The sequence below is a fragment of the Mastomys coucha genome, unplaced genomic scaffold (genome assembly GCF_008632895.1).
Source record: "Mastomys coucha isolate ucsf_1 unplaced genomic scaffold, UCSF_Mcou_1 pScaffold11, whole genome shotgun sequence".
NCBI classification, from domain to species: Eukaryota; Metazoa; Chordata; class Mammalia; order Rodentia; family Muridae; genus Mastomys; species Mastomys coucha.
This window is the reverse complement of record NW_022196893.1, coordinates 10248532-10272433: the sequence shown is the minus strand read 5'-3', so window position 1 is coordinate 10272433 and position 23902 is coordinate 10248532. Positions and strand designations below refer to the sequence as shown.

At 44.1% G+C, this 23902-nt stretch overlaps 2 protein-coding genes and 1 pseudogene across 3 annotated transcripts in view; 2 read left to right on the top strand and 1 right to left on the bottom strand.

Moving 5' to 3' along the window:
- Nucleotides 1-1050: 1050 nt before the first annotated feature.
- On the top strand, nt 1051-1537 carry LOC116075945 (annotated as a pseudogene).
- A 668-nt stretch (nt 1538-2205) lies between these two features.
- Nucleotides 2206-21517, top strand: Ddx17 (DEAD-box helicase 17). 2 transcript variants are annotated; one of them, XM_031349455.1, is made up of 13 exons: nt 2206-2743; nt 5690-5840; nt 6762-6861; nt 7882-8015; nt 8588-8653; nt 9498-9639; nt 9970-10130; nt 10217-10389; nt 11510-11620; nt 12035-12096; nt 13074-13133; nt 17202-17438; nt 18716-21517. In XM_031349455.1, the coding sequence occupies exons 1-13, from the start codon at nt 2694-2696 to the stop codon at nt 19219-19221; spliced, it is 1953 nt and encodes a 650-aa protein (XP_031205315.1). In that variant the 5' UTR covers nt 2206-2693; the 3' UTR covers nt 19222-21517. The 2 variants fall into 2 exon arrangements, with proteins under 2 accessions (XP_031205315.1, XP_031205308.1); XM_031349448.1 differs by having other exon boundaries at nt 17202-17444.
- The window catches only part of Kdelr3 (KDEL endoplasmic reticulum protein retention receptor 3), an 8689-nt gene continuing 6300 nt past the window's right edge, over nt 21514-23902 (bottom strand). Inside the window, exons 4-5 of the mRNA XM_031349460.1 lie at nt 23228-23480; nt 21514-22167 (exon numbers count right to left, since the gene is read on the bottom strand). Coding sequence (XP_031205320.1) covers nt 22127-22167; nt 23228-23480 — 294 coding nt within the window. The 3' untranslated portion in view covers nt 21514-22126. The remainder of the gene's footprint in view (nt 22168-23227; nt 23481-23902) is intronic.

Genomic DNA, 23902 nt, shown 5'->3' with positions numbered 1-23902 from the left:
ACTCAGAAATCCGCCTGTCTCTGCCTCCCAAGTGCTGGGATTAAAGGTGTGCGCCACCACCACCCGGCTGTTGAGGTATTCTTATGTTAATTCTCTGGTTTTTGTTGGAGGCAGGCAGAGGGGAGTCCCGACCTAACACTTTTAGCTAATGTCCTAGAGTGAGGGAAACCCTTCAATTACTCTCTAGTGCGTAAAACATTAAACTAGGATAGTTGGAAACATTGCGTCAGCCAGGAGACAATGCCCAATCTTAACCATTTACAAATCATTTCTTGGGGTACCTTTATGTCTAATTATGAGGCAGTGTTGACGATTGGAAAGACTAATCTGGAAATCGTCTGAGTTAGGAGATACCAGTGACTGTCTAAAATACAAGAGGCACAGATCTCCTTTTGAAGTCTTATTGCCTCTTATCCTTTATCAAGATTTTATCCCCGATATTTTGGATGTGACTAGAGTAGACGAGTGTGAGTAGCAGTTGGAGGTGCTGGGTATTAAATCCAAGGCTTCAGTCATGGCCAGCAAGCACTGTTCCACAGCCTCTACACCATTTTCTCTTCCAAGTTAGCAAAAGTCTAGCATAAATATTTGTCATTTGTCTCCTCTCCGTCTTTAGAGAACAAAGCTTTGAGCAAAGGAATGTGTTGGTTCCCCAGTGTCCCAGCCACTAGCCCCATGCCTGGCTATCCATGACTGTCTCTATGGCCGAAATGACAAATGAACAGCCGCCCAAGAAGACTCTACACTCTCCTGGCTTTCCAATAACCTGAGCAACACTCAAGAGACAAGACTCAGCCTCCAGGTTGACGGCCTCCATTCTCCAAATCTGTACAAATGAGCCTAGCAGTCTCAAGGAACACAGCAGCTTCACAATTTTGTAAAGCAAGAATGGCCAAGCTTGTGTGGCTTAGCAGTGTGCAGGGATGGCAAGCAAAAGAAAGCAATCTAGGAGTTGGGTGGCACCCGTGGCCTAGCCCAGCCTGCCTTCCCCGGATTGGGTTTGCAAATCCTCTCCTGTAAAACCCACCGTTTCTGAGAGAGAGGCGTTGCCACACCGAGGGCCCTCGAGGGGCTCAGCCTTCCTCAGTGCCCCGAACTTCCACAGTGCAAGCCACCCTTGCTTCTCCAAATCATTGTTTTCCAGTCTCCAGCCGGTGACCAGCATGGTCCGTGGAAATCAAAGAGAAATTGCCCGACAGAAAAATATGAAAAAGACCCAGGAAATTAGCAAAGGAAAAAGAAAAGAAGATAGCTTGACTGCCTCTCAGAGAAAGCGGAGGGATCAGAGATCATGCAACAAAAGCAGAAGGTAGCCAATGAGAAGAAATCTATGCAGACAAGAAAAAAATGATGGATTTTTGGAAAACCTGGGTCTATGGCCAGTGGGTGCACCATATGCTCTAAGATCAAAATTTCAGAGTGATTAATCATTACATGTGTTATAACTTGTCCTTATAAAACTATTTTAAAGTTTACTTTTCAGCCTTGCTTAATGTAATGTTTTAAGACCATTCATCAAAGAATAAAGAACTGACCATGAAAAGTCAAAAAAACAAGAAACAAAAAAAACCACCGTTTCTGCAGTCGCGGACCCATGTGAGGCCCCCATCTTAACAGTGGCTAAGGGCCAAGGCGCCCCCCTCAGAAAGGACTCTGGGAAGGTGTGGCCTGTGTGTAAGGCGTCAACTAAGGCCAGAGGAAAAGGTGACAACACTTTGTTCGGAAAACAGCACCTCAGTACGAACTGCAGGAAACCACTCGGTGTCTTTTAGCCCAGCTGGGACGTTGCCTGCTGAAGAGAAGGAGGCGACGCATCCAACATGGCTGCAGCGCCAGCGCGGCGAAAAGCAACGGGAAGGAAATGGCGCCGGGGCGTGTGGCCAGCTTGGGGCACACGGCGTTGGGATGAGGGGCCAAGGCCAACCAAGAGGGCCTCGAGACTCTCCGGGTCCTACCGCGCTGAGACCCCCGAAGCCTGACCAAAGCAACATAGAGCGCGACTATTGTGTCTGCACAAGGCCGGCCTCCAGGGCCGTTTGAGCTCGGAATGCCGGGAAAAGTCCATTCTCTAAATGGAATGCGCTACGAAAACTGCGCATCCTCGCAATAGTGGGCCGACCAACGACGCAAACAACGTTACGTCGTGCCGACGGCTCCCCCCCTCCGCCCCCCCGCCCGCGTTCTAGAGCTGGCGGCGCGAGAACGCTACGCCGGTTGCGCACACTGACTTATTTACGTGAACGGACAAGAGCACCCATCTCCGTCAGCGACGTAAAACGGTTCCTAGAATGTCTGTAGCGTCGCGCGGAGCCCCCCAGACTCTGTTTACGTAGCGTCGCGGCCGTGCGTAGCGTTAAGTTGGAGCAGGCTCAGCGGCCGCCGCCATTTTGTGCAGTTGCTGGGAAGGGAAGGAGACGCCTAGACCGTGGCACCGCCCGGTTTGAGCGTGACCAGACCTCCCAACTGTACTAACAACCCCGATTCTCTGAGTTTTGCTCCCGTCTCCGACGAGAGAGGCGGCGACGGTGGCGTCTGCGACGGGAGACAGCGCGTCGGAGCGAGACAGCGCCGCGCCTGCCGCCGCCCCAACAGCGGAGGCGCCGCCGCCATCGGTCATCACTAGACCAGAGCCGCAAACCCTCCCGAGCTCAGTCATCCGTGCCCCGCTCCCAGATCTTTATCCGTTTGGGACCATGCGCGGAGGCGGCTTTGGGGATCGGGATCGTGACAGGGACCGTGGAGGGTAAGGGGGAGGTCCGGGCGGGGGGCGGGGTGGCCCGCAGAGCGCGAGGCTCCTGCCGTACAATGGCGGCGGCGCGCAAGCCCCAGGGTCGGGTGGGCGCCTCTGCAGGCCGCGGGCCTGGCTCGGAAGTGGCAGGCCAGCCTTGTCTCCTCTCCTGGCCCGCTCGCGGATCACTTGATCCTCGCAAGCCGGCCGCAGTGTGTGTCTGGGGGAGGAGACGGCTGCTCAAGCTTAATCTAGGAGCAGCTGCCTTGAGATGGTTTCCTCTCCGCTGCGTTAGCCGTCCCTGTTAGAGAAAGGACTGGAGTCGGAAAGGCCTTTTTGATTCTAAACTACGTTTTGCTCTCTTTCACGTCTTGGTTAAGTGGTGGCAGATTGGGATGGGAAATGCTGGAGTTGCTTTCTAAAAGATCGAAGTTGGGAGAGCCAGGAGGGCGGGTGACTTTTTTTAATTGCCTTTTAAAGATCCTGTTGACTTTGAAGCCTAAGCTAGGAAGTTTTGTTGTTATATATTTCTTAATTAGTTAACGTAGGAAGCTTTCGGTGATGCGTTGCCAGAGGAATCCTTGAATGTGTGCCCTGGAATCAGTACATCAAAAAGCTTTTATGCCAACATTGTTTCTGACACCTAGAGAATGGAAACAGTTCCCAGCTAGATAACCTCTGGGCGCTTTTTATTTGGATACAATGAAAACTTGGCTGGTTGTGTTGGCACGTGGACTCAGGAGGCAAAGACAAGACAGCTCCGAGTTCAAAGCCAGCCTGGTCTGCATAGTGAGTCCCAGGACTACATAGTGAGGTCCTACCTCGAAGGAAAAAAAATGTCCTTAAAACTAACAAAGCTGTTGACATCAAGAGAACCCCTAAGGTGGCACATAACCAGTAATCGCAGCTCCGGAGGCTGAGTGAGGAGGTTGGAGTTCAAAGCTAGCCTGGGCTACACAGATCAAAACAAGAGAATGGTTAACATTAAGGTTCAACGTGGGGGTAGTGAGAGAGAGAAACAGAAATTTCAGTTCGAATAAGCCTTGTAAAGGAGTCTTAATTGTAGAGGCTTTATTTTCTTCTAGGTCATTAAGACTGGCAGTCTGGGATTATAGCAAGCTCAGTGGAAATAACACATAGGAACCACATTATCCTCATTTGAGTTATGCTTACTTAAACCCTCTTAAAGATTGGGTTTTGGCCATATTTGCAAGACTGAAAAAAAACTCTTGGAAGTGTTTCAGAATTGTATTCGTTGCAAGCTGGGTGAAGTAGTCACATGAGAAAGCCTTGTTCACTATAGTGTTGAGCTGAAAAGCCCTAGAGAACTTTTAAAGGTCTTGGTGGGTGTATTCAGTTGAATATTTTTCTCTTTAGTTGTGTTGGTTTAGCAGTGATATTAATGTCACCCAAATTCTGCCTACTGAATGTAGATACCCAGTGAATTTCAGTAAAATTTCTGGCCATAAATGATTGCTGAGTGGGTTTGTCTCAGGCTGTGTAGCTTAGTCTGCTCGGTTGCCCTGGAATGTGTGTCCCAAGTTCAGAAACACAGGTGTAGGCCACCACATCAGGCTCTGACAGAGAGGGATTGATTACCTTATGAGGTTCTTTAACTATTGAATTTTCTCCAGTTTTCTAATGGAATAAGGAAATGAGATCTTACAGGGCATGGTGGCTCATGCCTTTAATCCTAGCCCTCTGGAAACAGAGAGAGGCCTCCTGCACAGCCGAGGCAAACCCTGTCTGGAAAAACAAAAGAAAAAAGGAAATGAGAGTTCTTGATTTTTTTTTTGTTTGTTTGTTTGTTTGTTTGTTTTGTTTTTAAGCCCTGTACTTACAGAGATTAGGACAATGAGATTGTATTAGGATTGCTCTGGGAAAAGTAGCTTCTTATTTCTTACTTCTTAGGTTTGGCAAGTGGCCATATCTATATTGTTTAGCTTACCCCTTTGTTGTAAAGGGTATCTTAAAGACAAGACTTAATTTAAATGTTTGGAGGGGTTTTGTTTTGACACAAATTCTCATAAGCCAGACTGCCCTTGAACTCTGACCTTGCCACTGGCTTTCAAGTGCTAGGACTACACAGGTTCAACTCTATACCATGTCTAGCTTTGAATCTTATTTCAAAACAAATACCCATAACCTACATTGATGTTTTGTTTTTTGGGGGTTTTTTTTGCTATTGTTTTCTCTCTGTAACTAAATAGTATTATTTGACCCTGGTGTGCTGACTCACATTTATAATCCCAATGTTTAGGAGGCTGAGGCAGGAGGATTGCTGTGAGTTTAATAGGGGAGTACAGGATGAATGAGGGCCTTTCTCAAAACAGGAATAGTAGTACTTTTTGGCGATGAAAAGGGAGATGTAAAGTAAAATATATGAATATAAAATAAAAATGAAGGCTAGAGAGGAAAGAATTACAACTTTCTGGGTCTTTGGTTTTTCGAGACAGAGTTTCTCTGTGTAGTCCCAGAACTCACTCTATAGACCAGGCTGGCCTCGAACTCAGAAATCCGCCTGTCTCTGCTTCCCAAGTGCTGGGATTAAAGGCGTGCGCCACCACTGCCCGGCTGGTTCTTTCTTTCAACTAAACACTAGACACTGATGTCCCAGTAGTTTGCTTTGTAGATTAGCAGAGAAGTTCTTGCCCCAGCATTAGGGGGGAAATTGGCTAAGAAGCTGTTGTAAATTTGAAGGACTTGCTTGAAGTACATTTTTCTCCCTGTCCACAGTCTTGCTCTTGGAGTTTAAAAGAGTACCACTTCTCTGCAGGAGCAAAGACCGTTTTATTCTATCCAGAATCTCTAGTGTCAATTAACTACACTCGGTGTGAAGTTGGTATCAGCAACTTTGTCAGAGAGCTGAAATGGGTGGAAAACTGGGGCGTAAGGAAGACTGCTCCTTTCTTGTCACATGGGATGGGTACTAATGAATCTACATTTTTCTGGTGTCTCTAGGTTTGGAGCAAGAGGTGGTAGTGGGCTTCCCCCAAAGAAGTTTGGTAATCCTGGGGAGCGGTTACGAAAAAAGAAATGGGATTTGAGTGAGCTCCCCAAGTTTGAGAAGAATTTTTATGTCGAACATCCAGAAGTAGCAAGACTGACTCCGGTAAGAAAGGGGAGGGGGTGAGTGAGTGTTTAAATATAGGTTAATAGTCCAAGTATAGTATTATATTTGATTTTATATGATGGCAGATCTTTTTAATGTGTTGTGGTTTTGTTTTTGTGTGGGGGTAATTTTTGTTTGTTTTCTAAGACAAGGTTTCTCTGTATAGCCTTGGCTATCCTGGAACTCACTCTGTAGACCAGGTTGGCCTCAAGCTCAGAGATCCATCTGTCTTCCCAGTACTAGGACTAAAGAATTATATTACCATGCCTTGCCTTTGTGTTTTAATTTTATGTGGTAAAATTCTTCTATTTGTAGAATGGTCTCACTGTGTAGTTCCAGGCTGGTCTTTAACTTGCTGTCCCACTACTTTGTTAGGGTTATAGCTATGGGAAGCCACACCTTGTGATTTTTTTCTTGGTCAAACCCTGAGCTTTCTTCACGAAGACAGGTGCTCAACCATTGAGCTAATTTTCTTTTAGTGCTGCGCTCAAACCTAGCACTATATGCATGTTAAGTTTAAACTACAATTAAGCTACATGCTTTTAAAATTAGCTTAACATTGTATATTTGTGTGCTTTTAACCACCTGATGGTGTATTCTACCCAAGAAGATTGCTTATCCAGAAAAATTACATAATAGCATTGAGCATTTGGGCCCAAGTTCTGTTCTGTTGTTAACTTTTCTCACTGTGTAACTCTGGTTGGTTGGGAACTTGTTTTGTAGACTAGGTTAGGTTTGAACTTGAGGTTATCCTTCTACTCACTGTGAGGTGACAAAGCACCACCTAGCCTGGCTAGGAATTACTTTTGAAGGTTTTCTCTCAGTCATGTGCATCACAAACTTGGATGCATGGAAAAGACATTAGCATATGTCATTGTGATAACAAAGCTTCTAGATTGAGAACTTGTATTGTCTTCACAGTATGAGGTCGATGAGCTTCGTAGGAAGAAAGAGATTACCGTGAGAGGGGGAGATGTCTGTCCAAAACCTGTCTTTGCCTTCCATCATGCTAACTTTCCACGTAAGTGTTCTTTAGTCCTGCAATAAGTAGGGTGCTTAAAGGTTTTGAAAGGCTTAGGATTTTGTCTAAAAGACAAATAGAAACTTTTAAAAGATAGTAGCCAGGTGTTTTGGTAGTGCATGCCTTAGATCCCAGCACTCAGGAGGCAGAGGCAGGCAGATTTCTGAGTTCCCGGACAGCTAGGGCTACACACAGTCTCAAAAGAAAAGGAAAAGATCGTAATTTATATGGGACCAGTCAAGTAGGTGAGAGTGTTTAGACTACTTGAGTTCAAATTTTGGAAACCAGATAAACATGAAAGGAGGATTTAGATCCATACTGGCAACCCCAAAATAATAAACTTCAAAAAAAAATTTATTTTAGTTTTTAAGATAAAGCCTCACTATATTATAGATCAGACTGGCCTGGAGCTCAAAGATCTACCTGCCTCTGTATCCCATGAGCTGGGATTAGAGTCATGTACCACCACACCCAGCTTTGAATAGTAATTTTATGTTTCCAATTTTTTAGAATGGTGATTGATTACTAGTACTGATAGATAGCATGTTGCACAAATTTTTGTGTTTTGAAAGATGATTTGAATGGAGTGAGGTTCCTGGGGAGTCCAGAAGAAGGAAGGGGTCTGGTTGTAAGTTGCATTTACAGGCAGTTGTTAGTTTTACCTGGATCCTGGGAACCAACATGGGTTCTTCAACAGCACTCTTTGACAGCCGAACCATCTCCTCAGCCTTGGCTTTGTTTTTAATGCCCAAACTCCCACTAGGGTTTGCCCTTGCATTTTATAATATAGCAGAACATTGCTTCCAGGATATAGTAGGACCTTTGGGAACAGTAAATGAGCCATGAGCCGATGCTGTTAGGTGTGTTAGGATAGCGTTGGGCCAGTCAGAGATTGGGTTTGAAGTTGTTGGAGAATACTGAAGCAGAGTAGGTCTTAGCAGCAGTAACTAGTGCTTTTGAAGACTTTACCAAGTCCTGTAGTCTACTAGTAAAGACAGTGATGTGCTTGCTTTCTTACAGAGTATGTAATGGATGTGCTGATGGATCAGCACTTTACAGAACCAACTCCCATTCAGTGCCAGGGATTTCCTTTGGCCCTTAGTGGCAGGGATATGGTTGGCATTGCACAGACTGGCTCTGGAAAGACATTGGCGGTAGGTACCAAGCTTTCGACATTATGGTAACTTATTTTGTTATCCTAGTTGGCTTACATTTTCTCAGTTCTTGGGGGTTTTGGTTGGTTGGTTATTTTCTCTCAAGACAGGGTTTCTCTGTGTAGTTCTGGCTATTGGTCTGTATACCAGGGTGTCCTTGAGGTCAGAACCACCTGTCTCAGCCCCCTTCCAAGTGCTGGGATTGAAGGCTGCCTCACAATTCCTCAGTTCTTAAACTCATAGTTAAAGCACTGTGTGTAAGCAGGGCATGGTGGGGCCTACTTACTTTTAATCCTAGCACTAGTGAGGCAGAGGCAGGTGTATGGATTCTCTGAGACCAGATTGGTCTATGTAGTGAGTTCCAGGATAGCCGGAGAGCTACATAGTGAAACACTGTCTCCGAAGGAAAAAAAAAAAGAATTTCAGCTATCTACTTAAATTGCACTCAAGTGTGGTAACAGTTCTATTTTTCCCCTTTCCCATTAGGACATTGTTAATGACTAATTAACTTGCCACCTGTTAGGCTGATGACCTAGGTTTATATGACATTGTTGATTCTTATTCCTCCCCAGTATTTGCTGCCTGCCATTGTTCATATAAACCACCAGCCATACTTGGAAAGAGGAGATGGCCCAATTGTAAGTGTGTTACTATTTGTAATTTTTCAGAATAATGATTTTTTTTAATGGTGGTTGAATTTTAGGCACTGTGCCAAGTTTAATTCTTTTTTATGAGTCATCTCTCCGGCCCCTGCCCTTACCAATTCTCAACCCTTTTCTCCATATGTGGAGGTGGTACTGGCCTGTCTTATTTGGAATTAAATGACTTGCCCAAAGTTGTGCAGCAATAAAATATGGATTTGAGGCACTCTTCCTCTTTTCTGTTTATGATCTAATTTATGCCCTTGTATAAGCTAGACAGTAATCCCACCACTGAGCTCCACATCTCTGAACTGAACCTACCCTTTGAACCAGTTCTTGTAGCAAATATAAGTACAATTCTTTGTTTGGGGGTTTATTTTTTGGTACTGAGGGTTGAATTTAGGGCCTGATGCATGCTAGGTAATTATTCAACCACGGAGCTATTTGTCCCTCAAGCACACTTCTAAATTAATTCATTTTTATTAGATTTCCTTATTTTTCTGAAGGGAGTGGGTACATGCCGCCTTGTTTTGTAGAAATCAGGGGATAACTTGTAAGGGTAAGTTCTTCCCACCATGAGGGTCTCATGATCAGGTTACCAAATTAGGGGATTAGAGGTTGACAGACCAGAGAGTCTAAGGCTTGTCTTTTTCTTTTTTAAAGTAAATTATACAAACTGTAAATCAAACATAAGTGGGTCACTTATGCCTTGAGTAAACACATCAGAGTGAGTTGAGTGGGGCAATTAGACTACCTTTTGATTCTTAGGGTAGTTGGGATTTGTTAAAGTTGGGGTGGCTGTCTCAGGGCTATTTGCTTCCCTCCTCCCCCTTTGTTTCAGTGTCTAGTGCTGGCTCCTACCAGAGAGCTTGCTCAGCAGGTGCAGCAGGTGGCTGATGATTATGGAAAATGCTCTAGATTAAAGAGTACGTGCATTTATGGAGGTGCTCCTAAAGGTCCCCAGATTCGAGACTTGGAAAGAGGTAAAAAGAATGATCATGCTGACAATTTCTTTAAATGAAAGTGAACATTGGGTTCTTGTGAGAAATTTTTCAGTATTTTCCATAGTGTAGAAATTCTTGGGATTGTGTTTCTATTAGATATTTTGTTGAGGGAAAATTGTGACTTGAGACTTAATCTGCTGTTAGTAACCTCCTTACATTGTGCTCTTTGGATACTGTAAGTTTAGCAATTGCTGTAACATTGAATGCAGCCGCTAGGGCTTCCTAGTTATTGTGTGCTGAGCTTTGGATGTTGTATAAGTAAGAAAGGGTTCTTCATGGACTAGATTTTTTGTTATTGTTGCTTTATAGGTGTTGAGATTTGCATAGCCACTCCTGGGCGCCTAATAGATTTCCTGGAGTCGGGAAAGACAAACCTTCGCCGATGTACTTACCTTGTGTTGGATGAAGCTGACCGGATGCTTGATATGGGCTTTGAGCCCCAGATCCGTAAAATTGTTGATCAAATCAGGGTTTGTAAACCTGATCACTATATTTATACCTCTTTGTTTCTTAATGTAGTTCCTTAGTCTAAAGGAGAGCCTTCTTTTCTTCATAGCCTGACCGGCAGACACTGATGTGGAGTGCAACTTGGCCAAAGGAAGTAAGGCAGCTTGCAGAGGATTTCCTGCGTGACTACACACAGATCAATGTGGGCAATCTGGAGCTGAGTGCCAACCACAACATCTTACAAATCGTAGATGTCTGTATGGAGAGTGAAAAAGATCACAAGTATGGAAAGAGATTTCATAGCATATAATAATATAACTATTATGTAATATACTAATTAATATTAAGTTTGGCTTATATTTGAGACAGGGCCACACTAGGTATCCTATCATTGTCCTCAAACAAATGATTTCCCTTCCTCGGCCTCCCAAGTCCTGGTTTACAGTTGTATTACAACAGCTGAGAAAGCCAAGGTTATTTTTATTTATTTATTTATTTATTTTGGAGGTTGAAGACATGTCATAAGTTGAAATATTGTCTTTGTTGATCTTAGATCCTTGCATTTGCATCAGGCTTTTTTAATGCCAGTAGTATAGTTTTTAGGTGGGCTTAAGATTGACCTCTTACTGCCTCCATTTCTCATTTCTGAGAAATGAATGATAGCAAATATATCAAATCTGCTTTGAGTGTAGTAGTTGGAATTAAATTGTATTGCTTTACTCGAGACAGGATCTCTGTATCTCTCGCAAGCCTGCAGCCCATGGTGTAACAGAAGGCAGTGTTGGGTCTCTGCCTCCCCTGTGCTGAGGTTTTGGGCTTATGCCACCGAACTTGGTTCATGTGCTGCTGGAGATTGAACCTAGGCCGTCATGCATGCTAGACAGATACTGTAACCACAGCCTGAATTAGTTTTTGTTGTTGTTTGTTTTCCTGCACTGTGCTCACAAAAGCAATACGAGAATTCAGATCCCAACTGGGCAGTGGTGGCACGGCCTTTAATCCCAGCACTTAGGAGGCAGAAGCAGGTGGATTTCTGAGTTCGTGGCCAGCCTGGTCTAGAGAGTGAGTTCCAGGACAGCCAGGGCTATAGACCTTTTTTTCCTGTCTCGGAAAAAAAGGAAAACACTCAGATCTCTTAGGGCTGGAATTAGAGGTGGTTGTAAGCCATTCAGTGGGTGCCCAATTTGAGGTCTCTTTTTCCCTTCCTTTTTGGAATAGAAGATTCTTGTTATGTAGCTATGGTTGATCTTGAACTCTCTCCGTCCTGTATGAGCCTCCCAAGTGATGTTGGGATTGTAGACATATGCCATCATACTCTTGAGTGTGAGACTATGTGAGTGAATATCATCTGTGTGGTTGATGTAAAGGAAGATCTTATCTGGGTGGTCGGCCATCTTTTCAGATTGATCCAGCTGATGGAGGAAATCATGGCAGAAAAGGAAAATAAGACCATAATATTTGTGGAGACAAAGAGGCGCTGTGATGACCTCACACGAAGGATGCGCAGAGATGGGTGAGTGCAGCATCTAGATAGCTTTAAGCCGGCGATTCTCAACTTAGAGGTCCTGATCCCTTAGCTGTGGGGGAGGTTGAAAGATCCTTTCACAGAGGTCTGATATCCTGCATATCACATTTACATTACAATTCATAATAGTATCAAAACTACAGTGAATGATGTAACAGTGAAATAATTGTATGGTTGGGGGTCAGCACAACATGAGGAACTGTATTAAAGGGTTATAGCAGTAGGGAGATTGAGAACCACTGCTGTGCTCAGGCAGTTTCCAAGTGACTGTTGTGTTTGGTATATTCTATCCTGATAGATAATTGTGTGCATGTGCAAATGAACAGTCTTCTCTTTTGTTGCTTTAAGAATTTGTACTAATATTTCTTTTGTAAAGATCTCTAATTTATATTCTTCTGATAGTTGGCCTGCTATGTGTATCCATGGAGACAAGAGTCAACCAGAAAGAGATTGGGTACTTAACGGTAAGAACAAAACCGAGCTGCCTTTTTTTTTTTTTGAAATAGGATTTCACACCGGGCGTTGTTGGTGCACACCTTTAATCCCAGCACTTGGGAGGCAGAGGCAGGCAGATTTAAATCCACCTGCCTCTGACTTCCAGGAGTTATCAGGAATAAAAGTGTGTACTAGTATGCCTAACACAATAAAGGTTTTTGACAGCTATCATCTTAGCTCCACTGCCTGCACTCCTTCTCCCAACCAATTTAGAAAGGACCAGATAGTAGATTAGTTTGGGGAGTGGTTTCTACAAAAACAAGTGCTTATAGACAGTATTGTAGACATGACCTGGCTGTATCTCCAACAATAGTTTTATTTGCAAAAAATAAGTATTATACTAGATTTTATTTTACCCAGCCTTGTTCTAATTATAAAACCTGGATATTTACAATACATCTCTAGAATTCTTGAAAGTTCATAATATAAATAAAAATAAGTCTTTTCAAATAAAAGGAGCTATAGAGATGGTTCCGCCATAAGAACACGTACTGTTCTTTGAAGGTCCCATCGTTGGTGTTGGTGGCTTACAACCGCCTGTAATTCTACCTCTGGACACCTATGTTCAACATGCACAGGCACACATAAACACAAAATTGTATTTATTTGTTTTGAGACAGTCTTTTTGTTTGTTTATTTGTTTGTTTTTGAGACAGGGTTTCTCTGTGTAGCCTGGAACTCACTCTGTAGACCAGGCTGGCTTCGAACTCAAGAGATCCATCTGCCTCTGCCTCCCAAGTGCTGGGATTAAAGGCGTGTGCCACCACTGCCCAGCTACACAGTTTCTTAAAAATGCTTTTTTTTTTTTTTTTTTTTTTTTTTTTTTTAAATTTAAAATGGGTGTGGTGTGAAACATCAAGGGAGATCATTTTCTTCAGTCTATGTCATTTACAAATGTTCTCTAGCCTCCATTCTCTAACTTGGCACCTTTTTGTTTTTCTTCCAGAGTTCCGATCTGGAAAGGCTCCTATCCTCATTGCCACAGATGTAGCCTCCCGTGGGCTAGGTTTGTATAGATAGGTGTCTCTATTGGAGCTTTGTGTATCTTTTGGTTTAAAAAATTTTTTTTGTCATGTCAGATTTGCAATTGTATGTAAATGAGTTTAGTCAAAAGAGGGAATAAGTGTGATTTTTTTTTCCTCCCTGTAATTTTCTTTTAATCTTCTTGTGGGGTTTTATTATTATTATTTTGGGTTTTCTGTGGTTCCCACCCTCTTTATTTTCAAAGTTCCGTCTGGCTCCTAGCAGTCTTTGGTCTGTAGCAAGGCTTAGGCATGACTATTAAATCACAGTTTTCTGACTGGATAGAAGGAGCCTAGTTAGACCTAGCTAGCAAAAGCTGGTTTCTTTAGGTTTTCCCTTATACTAATCTGTTTACTATAGAAATAAAGAGGCCACTTTCATAAACATTTACTCAGGGGAGTTGATTGCTTTCTATATAACATTATTCTATTAAATCTGCATTGCCCAGTATTAGTTGAGTGATGTGATTGGCAGTTACCCCTCCCTTGCCCATCATTTGGCTATAGGTATGTTGTCTGGTTTAAGAACTTGAAGGGAAGCTGCTCTTCTGAAGCTTTAAACAGGTACACATAGCCTGTGACACTTTGGCTTCTTGTGACCTGAACAAGTCTGACCCAGAATGTTTACATTTATAAGGAATATTCTAGCTGGGTGTGGTAATACATGCCATTGATCCCCACACTTGGGAGACAGGCGTATGGTTTCTTTAGTTTGAGGCAAACCTGGTGTGCATAGTGAGTTGTAGACAGGGCTGTCTCCAGAAAAGATTTCTTATAGCTAAGCATAGTACTATATGCCTGTAAATTCCAGCACCTGGAAACCTGAGGCAAGAGATTTAATTTGAGGACAATGTAGGTTATATAGCAAGGTGTTGTTTTAGAGAGCTGGGGTCATTTCTGTTGGGAGAAAGCCTTTATTGACATGTTTAATTTCCTGTTGAGTAAGGGGAGAAGTACCAAATTTCCCTGTGCAATTTAACATAGAAATGATAAGTATTGAAATGAGTTCAGCAGTGATGGAGCCTTTTTATCCATTCGACTTAACTCCTCCTTCAGAGGTAGTGACCTGCAGCCATGGTGGGAAGTTGTCTCCTCCTTCTGAGGTCATCTCTGGTCTGTGCCCTTAGAGCTGGGGCCTGGGACAGGAGGCAGAAGCCTGAAAGCAGTTTACATGAAAGCTTTCAGTAATGGTGGTTTTTAAAACAGGCTTGCTATGTGCTGGTAGCTTCTTTGTGCATCTTGCCTAGACAATTAAAAATTTGTTCCGTCCTTTTGCATATTTTAAACAAAATCAATTGGCTACCGTTAGAATAACTTAGACTCTTCGTCCCACCCTCCCTCATTCAAGTGAGGGGAGAGGGCAGGTGCCTGAGTCTGTTTCTTGTTACTCAACATCAGTGCTTGTTTTGGGCCCCTTTGTTTGCTGCCTTGTAAAAATCAAAAGGAGGGAGAAAACCCACCACAAATGGCAGACTTCTGACCAAGGTCCTACAAGATCCTGGAAAGTGAAGGCTTCTACCTCATAGACAGGGGTGCTATTTTCAGCTGAGTCACCAGGCCTTTTTTCACTTCTGTGGAGCGATGGTCTCTTAAATGATCCCTTCAGGTAAGTTCTTTGACTCCCATAGTTTATAATAGCCATCTTCAGGTGACCACTGTTCCCTTTCCACTGGGATATTTTTTATTTTGCTTTTTTTTTCTTTTTTTCTTTTGCTTTTTTTTCCTTTTTTTGTTTAAACTACACACTGTTGAACTAAAAGTATTGAATTTATTTCATTTTGTTTTTAACAGAAGCTTTGATATCAACTGCAGATCACTCAGTACATGGCTGAGGCAAATCTCCATTGGCCCGAAGCCACTCTAGATGAGCCTGCTGGCTAGTCCTAGACTCTCCCAATTAGTGAGTGGAGTTGTAGGCCATGGCATAGGGCTTTCCAAACCACATGTTCTCCCAGGCCAGTGGCCAAACATGTAACTTTCCATTTCTTACCCTGCTATAGCATCGTCTATAAAGACAGCAAGATAATACTGTGGCAGTGCACCAGTAACCTCAGGGCAGCCTGGGCTGGAGAAACCCGATTCTAGGCTTGCTCTTAGGTGGCCTTCAGTCAGCTGTGCACACACAGGACACCCTTCTAGCATGAAGACCTTTTGCACCGTGTCCACCCCTTATCGAGCCCCTCCAGAAGTACTTCCCGCTGTTAGCATCTGAAGCCTGTGCTTGCTGCTTGGAAAGCACGCTTCTGTGCGTCCAGTGCAGCGATTGAGGGCTCTGTCCCCATGGTCACTCAGCAATTGAAGGGCTCTGTTCCCATGGTCGCTCAGTGGGAGTGGCTACGGAGCAGTACTGAAGCTCTGAAGAAGTGCTCGTGGAGTTAGCCCCACCCTGCCCCACCCTTCCATCCTTGCCCTATTATATTTTTTTCTTTATGGCATCAACGACCCAAGCCGGAGACTCAAGCTGCCCCCTGTGATAAGTGCCTTCTCGTCTTTCTGGTGTGATTCAGGACTTTAGGGGTCAGTAAAGACTGAGGAGCCTTTATTGTAATAAGAAACAGACATAATGCCCCTACTTCACATGCCCCTAACAACAGCTGATTTTTTTTTTTTAAATCATCTCCCCTTTACCCCTGAAATTAATCCAGTCTGGGCAATAGATGCAGTCTGACCCTTTGGATGTAACTTTTTTAATTTTTCTACAATCACCCCAATTACCTTGGGGGAGGCGTTGGAGGACCTGAAATTTTTACCTGAACCCAGGTTCTCCGGCGCTTGGCAACCAAATGGGGCTACAGAGAAGCATCTAAGCCAGTTCACAGAGCGAGCGTGTGTGGGGACTTCTCACTGCCACGGACCCTTGATGCATGCTCCCCGCGCTCCAGTGGTCCCGTGTCAGAAGGCGGAGTTTTCGAAAGGAGGCCGCCAAATATAAAAGGCAAAGAGACGGGATCGGCTGCAGCGGTTTCCCAAAGGAGGAGGGAGTGTGCATCGGTCTGGTAACAAACAGAGAATGTTTTTTAATTATTTCTATCACAGAAATCTGTGTTTTATCTAGGATATTTTCGGAATATTCTTTGTAAAATGCAGATTTTTTTCCACCAAAAATTAGGATTCTGTTATTAAATTTGCTTGTTAAGTAGGTTAAAAAACTACATTTAGCTGCAAGCATTACACTAACATTTGCATACTTTTAAGTTTTAGGGGGTTATTCAGCCCAATTCCTAGCCATGTGCAGAATATTAAATGTGTGTCTCAAGGTTTCATGGTTTTCCCCACATTGTTTGGCTATTGAATCTTCAGGTCACATAGACAATCTGATTGTTGATACAAATACTGAGTTTGCAATAACCTTGAGTTGAGTGGAAAAAAACCTCATTTGAGAAGCTGGGCTTGGCAGTAGAGTGAAATTTTAGTGTAATGTGTTCTTGTGATTGAAAAGGGAAAGATAATCTGGGTGTTTATACAAAGCAAAATAGGTGTGTATTTTGGCTTTGGTTTGCTTTTTAAATACAAGAGCAAGACAGACCCTAACTATTGAGTCTGAGGATGTAGTAGATAGATGAAGTATCTTTCCATGTTGCTCTGTGACTGGTCTGAAGGTAAGTTGGTTGTATTGTTGGTAGACTGTGCCAGGCTTCTCCCAACAGAGTAGAAGTGATTTGGCCCTGCACTTTAATGGTGGTTACTGAGTTCTTCTACATTCCAGCTTTGAAGGGGGTGGCACTAGAATGTGTTAGTCTGAATTCTGGTCTTAGTGTAGCTCCTGTCAGCATACCATTACAGAAAAGGCAGGAGTTTGGGGTATGGATGGGAGCTCCCATAGGTAATAATAGCAAATGAAGATGCAGTGCCCGTGTGTGTCCTGAGTGCCACTGATCCTCTTTTACTCTGTTGGGAGGAGTCTTTCTTTGTACCTACTCAGGGTGGTTACTAACTTCATCTTCTCTCCTCTTGCTGTCATCTGCATTCGTGCTCTCCACCTCTTGGCATGTCTTTACCTTCTCTTTCTCTGCCACATCAACCTACACAATGTCTCCTCGTTGACATGGAAGATGTGGAAGATGTCAAGTTTGTCATCAACTACGATTATCCAAACAGCTCAGAGGATTATGTTCACCGTATTGGCCGAACGGCCCGCAGCACCAACAAGGGCACTGCCTACACTTTCTTTACCCCGGGCAACCTGAAGCAGGCTAGAGAGCTGATCAAAGTATTGGAAGAGGCCAATCAGGCCATCAATCCAAAATTGATGCAGCTTGTGGATCACAGAGGTGGCGGCGGAGGAGGGGGTAAGGGTAAGTCCTGGAATTTTCCAGGTACTACCAAGGACTTGTAACACTCATTGTGCCATGTTTTCTGCTGGTTTTTCTTTGTTAGTGAGTTTTCAGTTTTCCTTTTTGTTTTGTTTTGATGTGGCTTTTGTTGGAGGGAGAGAGAATTTTGTGGCTTTTGTGTTGTCCCTTCTTAAAGTTAAGCAACTTTAGTCATTACAGCCCATTACAGCTACTATTACAGCCCAGTGTTTTTGTAGTTTAAGAATTTAAGACCCATTATTTATTTAAATTTCATGGTCACATAGTGCATGTCCAAAATTAAACTAGTGGTACATGCCTGTGAATCTTTTGGTTTGGGTTTTCTTCTTTCAAATAGGGTTTCTCTGTGTAGCCCTGCCTGTTCTGGAACTCACTTTTTGTTTTGTTTTTTTGTTGTTGTTGCTTGTTTGTTTGTTTTTTGATACAGGGTTTCTCTGTATATCCCTGGCTGTCCTGGAACTCACTCTGTAGACCAGGCTGGCCTCGAACTCAGAAATCCACCTGCCTCTGCCTCCCAAGTGCTGAGATTAAAGGCGTGTGCCACCACCGCCTGGCTGGAACTCACTTTTTAGACCAGGCTGTTCTCAAACTCATAGATCCATCCCATCTGCCTCTGCCTCCCACTGCTGGCAAAGGCATCACTGTCCAGCCGAGCCTGGGTTGTTTCATTTATTTATTTATTTAGTTAGTTTGTTTGTTTGTATATGAGTGCTCTGTCTGCATGTCAGAAGAGGGCATTGGATCCCATTACAGATGGTTGTGAGCCACCTTGTGGTTGCTGGGGATTGAATTCAGGACCTTTGGAAGAGCAGTCAGTGTTTTACTGAGCCATTTCTTCAGCCCCAAGCCTGTATTTCTTAACATCTGGAGGCAAGGCTGGGTATGTTATCTTTTTGGGACAACTTGAGCTTCATAGCTTAGACCCTGTCTCTTAAAATTTAACATATATAACTAAACTGTTGTTCCTTCTTGATACCTTTGGAGAATTTGGTAATTTTGCCTCGTTTCTTAGCGTAGTATTAACTGAGGCTACAGCTGTGAGGTACACTCAGGTCTGCACTCCTGGCTACCTAGTTTGGCGTGTTAAGTTTGTTTTTGTTATCCTCAAGAAGACTCTTAGAGTCTGTTAGGTACCAAGTTGAGTGAAGTGTTGAGAGTCTAGCTTTGCAGAGGAAGGTGATGTGTTGAGTATCTCTGGGCCCCTTTAAGTTCACTTTGTTTGGATCACATACTTGGCATTTTGTTCCCACCAGGAGGCCGCTCACGATACCGGACTACTTCTTCAGCCAACAATCCCAATCTGATGTATCAGGATGAGTGTGACCGGAGGCTTCGAGGGGTCAAGGATGGTGGCCGGAGAGATTCTACAAGCTACAGGGATCGTAGTGAAACCGATAGAGCCAGTTATGCTAATGGCAGTAGCTATGGAAGCCCGAATTCTGCCTTTGGGGCACAAGCAGGCCAATACACCTATGCTCAAGGCACCTATGGGGCAGCTGCCTATGGCACCAGCGGCTACACTGCCCAGGAGTATGCCGCTGGCACTTATGGGGCTAGCAGCACCGCCTCAGCCGGGAGGAGCTCCCAGAGCTCCAGCCAGCAGTTTAGTGGGATAGGCCGATCCGGGCAGCAGCCACAGCCACTGATGTCACAGCAGTTTGCACAGCCTCCGGGAGCTACCAATATGATAGGCTACATGGGGCAGACTGCTTACCAGTACCCTCCACCCCCTCCTCCCCCTCCGCCATCTCGTAAATGAAACTGCTTGGCGGGAGTGACTCGTGCAGATGAATTACATCTAAAGGAACACTGTCTTTTACCCTTCTAGACCTTTTCATTTTTATTTTTTCTTTTCCCAACCATTATGGTTTATCTTTTTTTAATGCAGATAGTTAAAAATTCACTGCCAGGTTTCTTCTGCCCACCCAAAAGATCCAGTCTATAATAACAGATTTTGTAAGAAAATATATATATATATACACATAACTGACTGGAAAAGATTAATTTCTTTCCCCCAACTTAATGCATGTTGAGGCTATTGAGCTGTTTTTCATCTTAAAGGTCTTGGGCGCTTTTGTTGGAGCCTCTTTATCTTTGGGAGGGTGGTGGGGAACGATGGACTGCTGCAGGAGGTGGCCTCTGCTCTTTAGACTGTTCTTATTGGGAGGAGCCAAGTGGGATTTCCATCCATGCTGCCCGTGGTGGGTTTTAAGTTGCTGAAGTTAGATTACTCAGGCCTGATGAATTTTTAATTAAGACTGCTTTGTCAGTCATTTGACTGATGGCTTATTATATGCATTCAACAGTTAAAAATTCCTAATTGGCTTTGTCATCGTCCCCCCTACTTTTTCCTGCAGTTATTAAATATTAACCAGGTTAGTATTGAGTTAGAAATTACATTTCTGAGTTCAAGTGTTGTCTTTTTAAGTTTAAAAAACTATAAAAGAATTGTTTTTACTAGGTAGACTGGCATCTGGGTAGCGGCTGCCTGGTTTTTCCCTCCATATAACCAGGGGCCACCTGAAAGTCATTTTTCTAGCCAGATAAGCCACTGTGAGCAGTAAGCATCAGTGCTGAGCAGAAACTTCCTGGGCAGCGTTTAGAAAACACCTTTGGAAATGATGGGCTGCAAGTGGGCAGATCTTCCTCTTAAACTCAGTATTCTTAGAGTAGGAATGACCTCATGGGCTGCTCTGCCCACTTGGCCAGCCTCTCCTGAGCAGGACTGCTGAAGAGCCTCGTCTCCTCCTTGCAGCCTGTTCTCTGGTGCTTTCTAGCAGCTGGAGGTACTTGTCCTGGGCTTCCCTTTGCCCTCAGTTTTTCACAGGTAGGTAGTGCCCATGGAGGACTGAAGCCCAGGCTCACCTTACTCTGGAGTGTGAAGGTATGGGTGAGCTTGTCTCATCCCTTTATTAAATGCTTTCTTCTAAAACTTGGAAGAGCAGCAGATGAAGTTGCAAAGAAAATTCTGCTTACGTCACCTAAACAGGACAGGAGAGCAGATGCCCTAAGGCCTAGTAGACGATAGTGGTGGGGCTTGTGTGGCTGTTCTCTGTGCTGCTGTCTCAGTGCAGGTAAAGGGAGGAGGCTCTATTGCATTCCTTGGCCGTCCTGAGGGTGCTTGCTCCTATATACAGTAACACTCATTTTTGAGGTTTCTTTCAGGAAGAGAAAAGGGATGGTTTTGAGGGGCTCAGAAAATAGGATTCAGTGTGTAACATAACAGGTAGGTTGTCAGCACATGCTGAATATCCGCATGTGAATGCACGCTTGGATTCTTTTGTTTTCCTTACTGTCTTACAGACTATGAAGCTGAGGGGGATGGTGGGCACAGATGTGTGGCAACCCTGCTCTGTGCTCTGAAACCAAAGTGTGTCCTGTCTTGTCTGTCTCTCACCCTGCCAAAAGGAAGTGTCTAACCACTGACACTGACCAGCTTGTTACAGATACTTTCTACAACCAAATTCAGATTTATTTTTTATTAAGCATTATACCATGGGCTGCCCTGTGCTACTGTAGCTCTTCAAAACACCCCCTCTGTTACTGCCTCGGGGACAAAGCAGCAGCTAGGTTGTTTACCTCCCTCTCCAGCAGAGGCATAATCCAGATAAACAGAAGATTTCATATTTCATAAGCTCTTTTGGCCTGGGTACAGGAGAAAACTAGCAGTTTTCCTATTAGGTACAAATGACTTCTGCCTCCTTGTCTGTCCCTTGCCAGCACAGGTGCAGGCAAAGCCTTTGAGCTGGGTTAATAGCCTTTCATGGTTTACTCACCGAGGGAAAGGGCTTAGGTATTACCTGTGGGCTGCTGCTCCCTAACGATCCATTGTGCAGACTTCTCATCTAAAAGGTTGGTGGCTTTTGCTTGGGATCAGTGCTCTCCTAATACCCTTGCTGGTCTCTCAACACATTCCTGTCATTGAGACTTGAATTGTAGGTGTGATGTTAAGGCACAGGATGATCAGAGCTATGTTGCTACTATTAGTTTGTAAATTGTCCTTTTGATACCATCTTGTTTTCTTTTGTAGGTATAAATAAACACTTGACAATAAAGGTGTGAACTTTTTATTACATTAAAACTTAAAAAGAGTTCAAGTGTACTCTTAATGTTTTCCTCCAAGCAGCGAGTGTTGAAGGTTGAGTGCTCTAGGCATCCAATTATAGCACCTCAGACTGGGGGCGGGGGAGGAGGTAAGATTGGGTGGCTCTTGGCACACAGTGGCCATGGTGTCCACCTCAGCTGGCAAGTGAGATTAAAAGTCCTAAGCACTTGGCAGAGCTGGCTATTTGGACTGCTTACAGCAGGTGGACACAGCTCTTCAGGTCAGCACTCGGACCTCTGGAGGGTCTCTGAATGATCTTCCCATTCCTGGGCATGAGTTTTCTACTAGTCTAAAGAAGCAAGAGTTGAGTCATTTGTGGAGGAGGCATCTTGCTGCTGCTTTTCACTTGCCATTCATTGTAGGGCACCATATTTGGGCAGACAGGCCAGGTATTCCATTACATCTACAATGTATAGGGGAGGTGATGCCATTGATGTTGAGACAGTGCTTAGCTCAAATTCACACCAATCGTTTTAACATGTCCCAAATCTTAGCTCAAAGTCATTCAAGGAGTGATCCAAATGGTTTACTCTAGCTGCCTTAGGAGTGGCCCATCTCTTCAAACTGGCATTGGTAGACTTAATTTCTTTCCTTTAAGGACTAGAAAAAGAGAAAATTTTAGGATGTGTTCATTTCTGCTGCCCCTGTACCACTTCCCCCACCCCCAAACACATACACACTTTAGCTGGTCTTGAACTAGAGATCCACCTGCCTTTGCCCCTCCCCTCCCCTCATTCTGGCACAGTCTTCATGCTGCTGTTCCTTTAATGTTGTCAGCTTGCAGGAGTTATTTAGAACCTAAGACGGAACTTCTGATAAATTAACCCATGGGCTCTATGCCCTGTTTCCCCCCATTTTGGTTACTGGTGGTCTGCTCCATTCCCATTGCCTGTGTCTATCCATCCCAAACCTGCTTTAAAGCTACCCTGATTAGTCTTTGCATGGTGGCTGCTAGGCATGGTAATACAGTAACAAACCCCTTCACCTAGCTCCCTGAGGTCCTGTGTGAACTTAGTTCCCCGAGTTTCAAGGTTTATGACTGCTAATGGCTGCTTTGGAGCTTTTGCTGAGTGAGGTTTCCCCAACCAAGTTGGCCAGAAGTCCCCAGTTTTCCTGTCTGCACCTTTGTGATTGCTGTTGGTCTGTGCCACCCTGTGCAAGGTAGAGGAAATGTGTCACTGTAGGAGGGCTTTGAGGACTCCCAGTGATCAAAACTAACAAACACAAGGCACAGAGCCTCCTGGCAGGAGCACTCCTTCCTCTAGAACCAAAACTGCTAGGTCAACAGAACAGGAATCAAAAATTTTCCTAATGGGTCACTAAGTGATAGTAAGTGGAACTATTCCCTTTTCCACTCCTTGATTCCTGGACCTGTGGGTCCTAGTTATAGGAGAAACTACCATATATCAGACACTGATTCAAAGCATATATATTGCCTTCACAAGACCACTCACTGCCTGCCCCAGCCTTCAAAACCTGGCTACACAGTACTACATTTCCCCCAACAAGGGCATACGTATTCTAAAAAGGACACACCTCCCTAATAGTGTCACTCCTTGTGGGCCAAGCATTCAAACATTGGTCTATGGAGGCCAAACCTATTCAAATTTCTACAAGTACCATACATAAGAGTGCATGGTGACACAGGACTAGTGCCTACCTTTGGTCACATATAAGTAGAAGAAGTCACAGTAAAAGATGGTTTGTACAACTCCAGACACCACAGAAATCTGGTCATAGAAGTTCTCTGTCTGGTACCTCCTGATCCAGTTGGCCAGATAGAGGAGCCGATAGAGCCCCAGGAAGAACAGGTAGTGAGTGGTGATGGTCTCAGCCTCTCCAGTCTTGCTGATCATGAAGAGCTGTGGCAGGATAGCCACTGACTCCAGATAGATAGAGAAGGTCCAGAGGACCTGTCAGAACAACAATAGAAAGGCTGGAAGCGTCCATTGCTTTAGAGGACTCGTGTAGTGAACGTTTGCTGAAGAGAACAGTTTTTGACACACAGTCATTTTACAGGGTACCAATGTTGCTTTGAGCAAACTTGCCTTATCTCCCAAGGAAGGAATGGGTCAGCGGAATGTTTTAACACAATAGGTTTAGGAACTTGTATGTATGGCTTTCTGCTGTTGGGAATAGAAAACAAGTGTCCCCAAACTTCAATAGTTAGACCTGACCATCACTTATAGAAATACAAACTCAAGCACGGAATACCTGCTTGTTTCACAACAGTGCAAATAAGTCCATGAAGCAGTTTTGACAGATTGCAGTTTTTAAATGACATTTAAGACAAGGTGTCAGCCGGGCGGTGGTGGCGCACGCCTTTAATCCAAGC

Coding starts and splice junctions, on each gene's coding strand:
- Ddx17 (XM_031349448.1), top strand. CDS start 2,694: ATGCGCGGAGGCGGCTTTGGGGATCGGGATCGTGACAGGGACCGTGGA. Junction 8,654..9,497: donor AAAGAGGAGATGGCCCAATT/GTAAGTGTGTTA, acceptor CCTTTGTTTCAG/TGTCTAGTGCTGGCTCCTAC. Junction 17,445..18,715: donor CGGCGGAGGAGGGGGTAAGG/GTAAGTCCTGGA, acceptor TGTTCCCACCAG/GAGGCCGCTCACGATACCGG.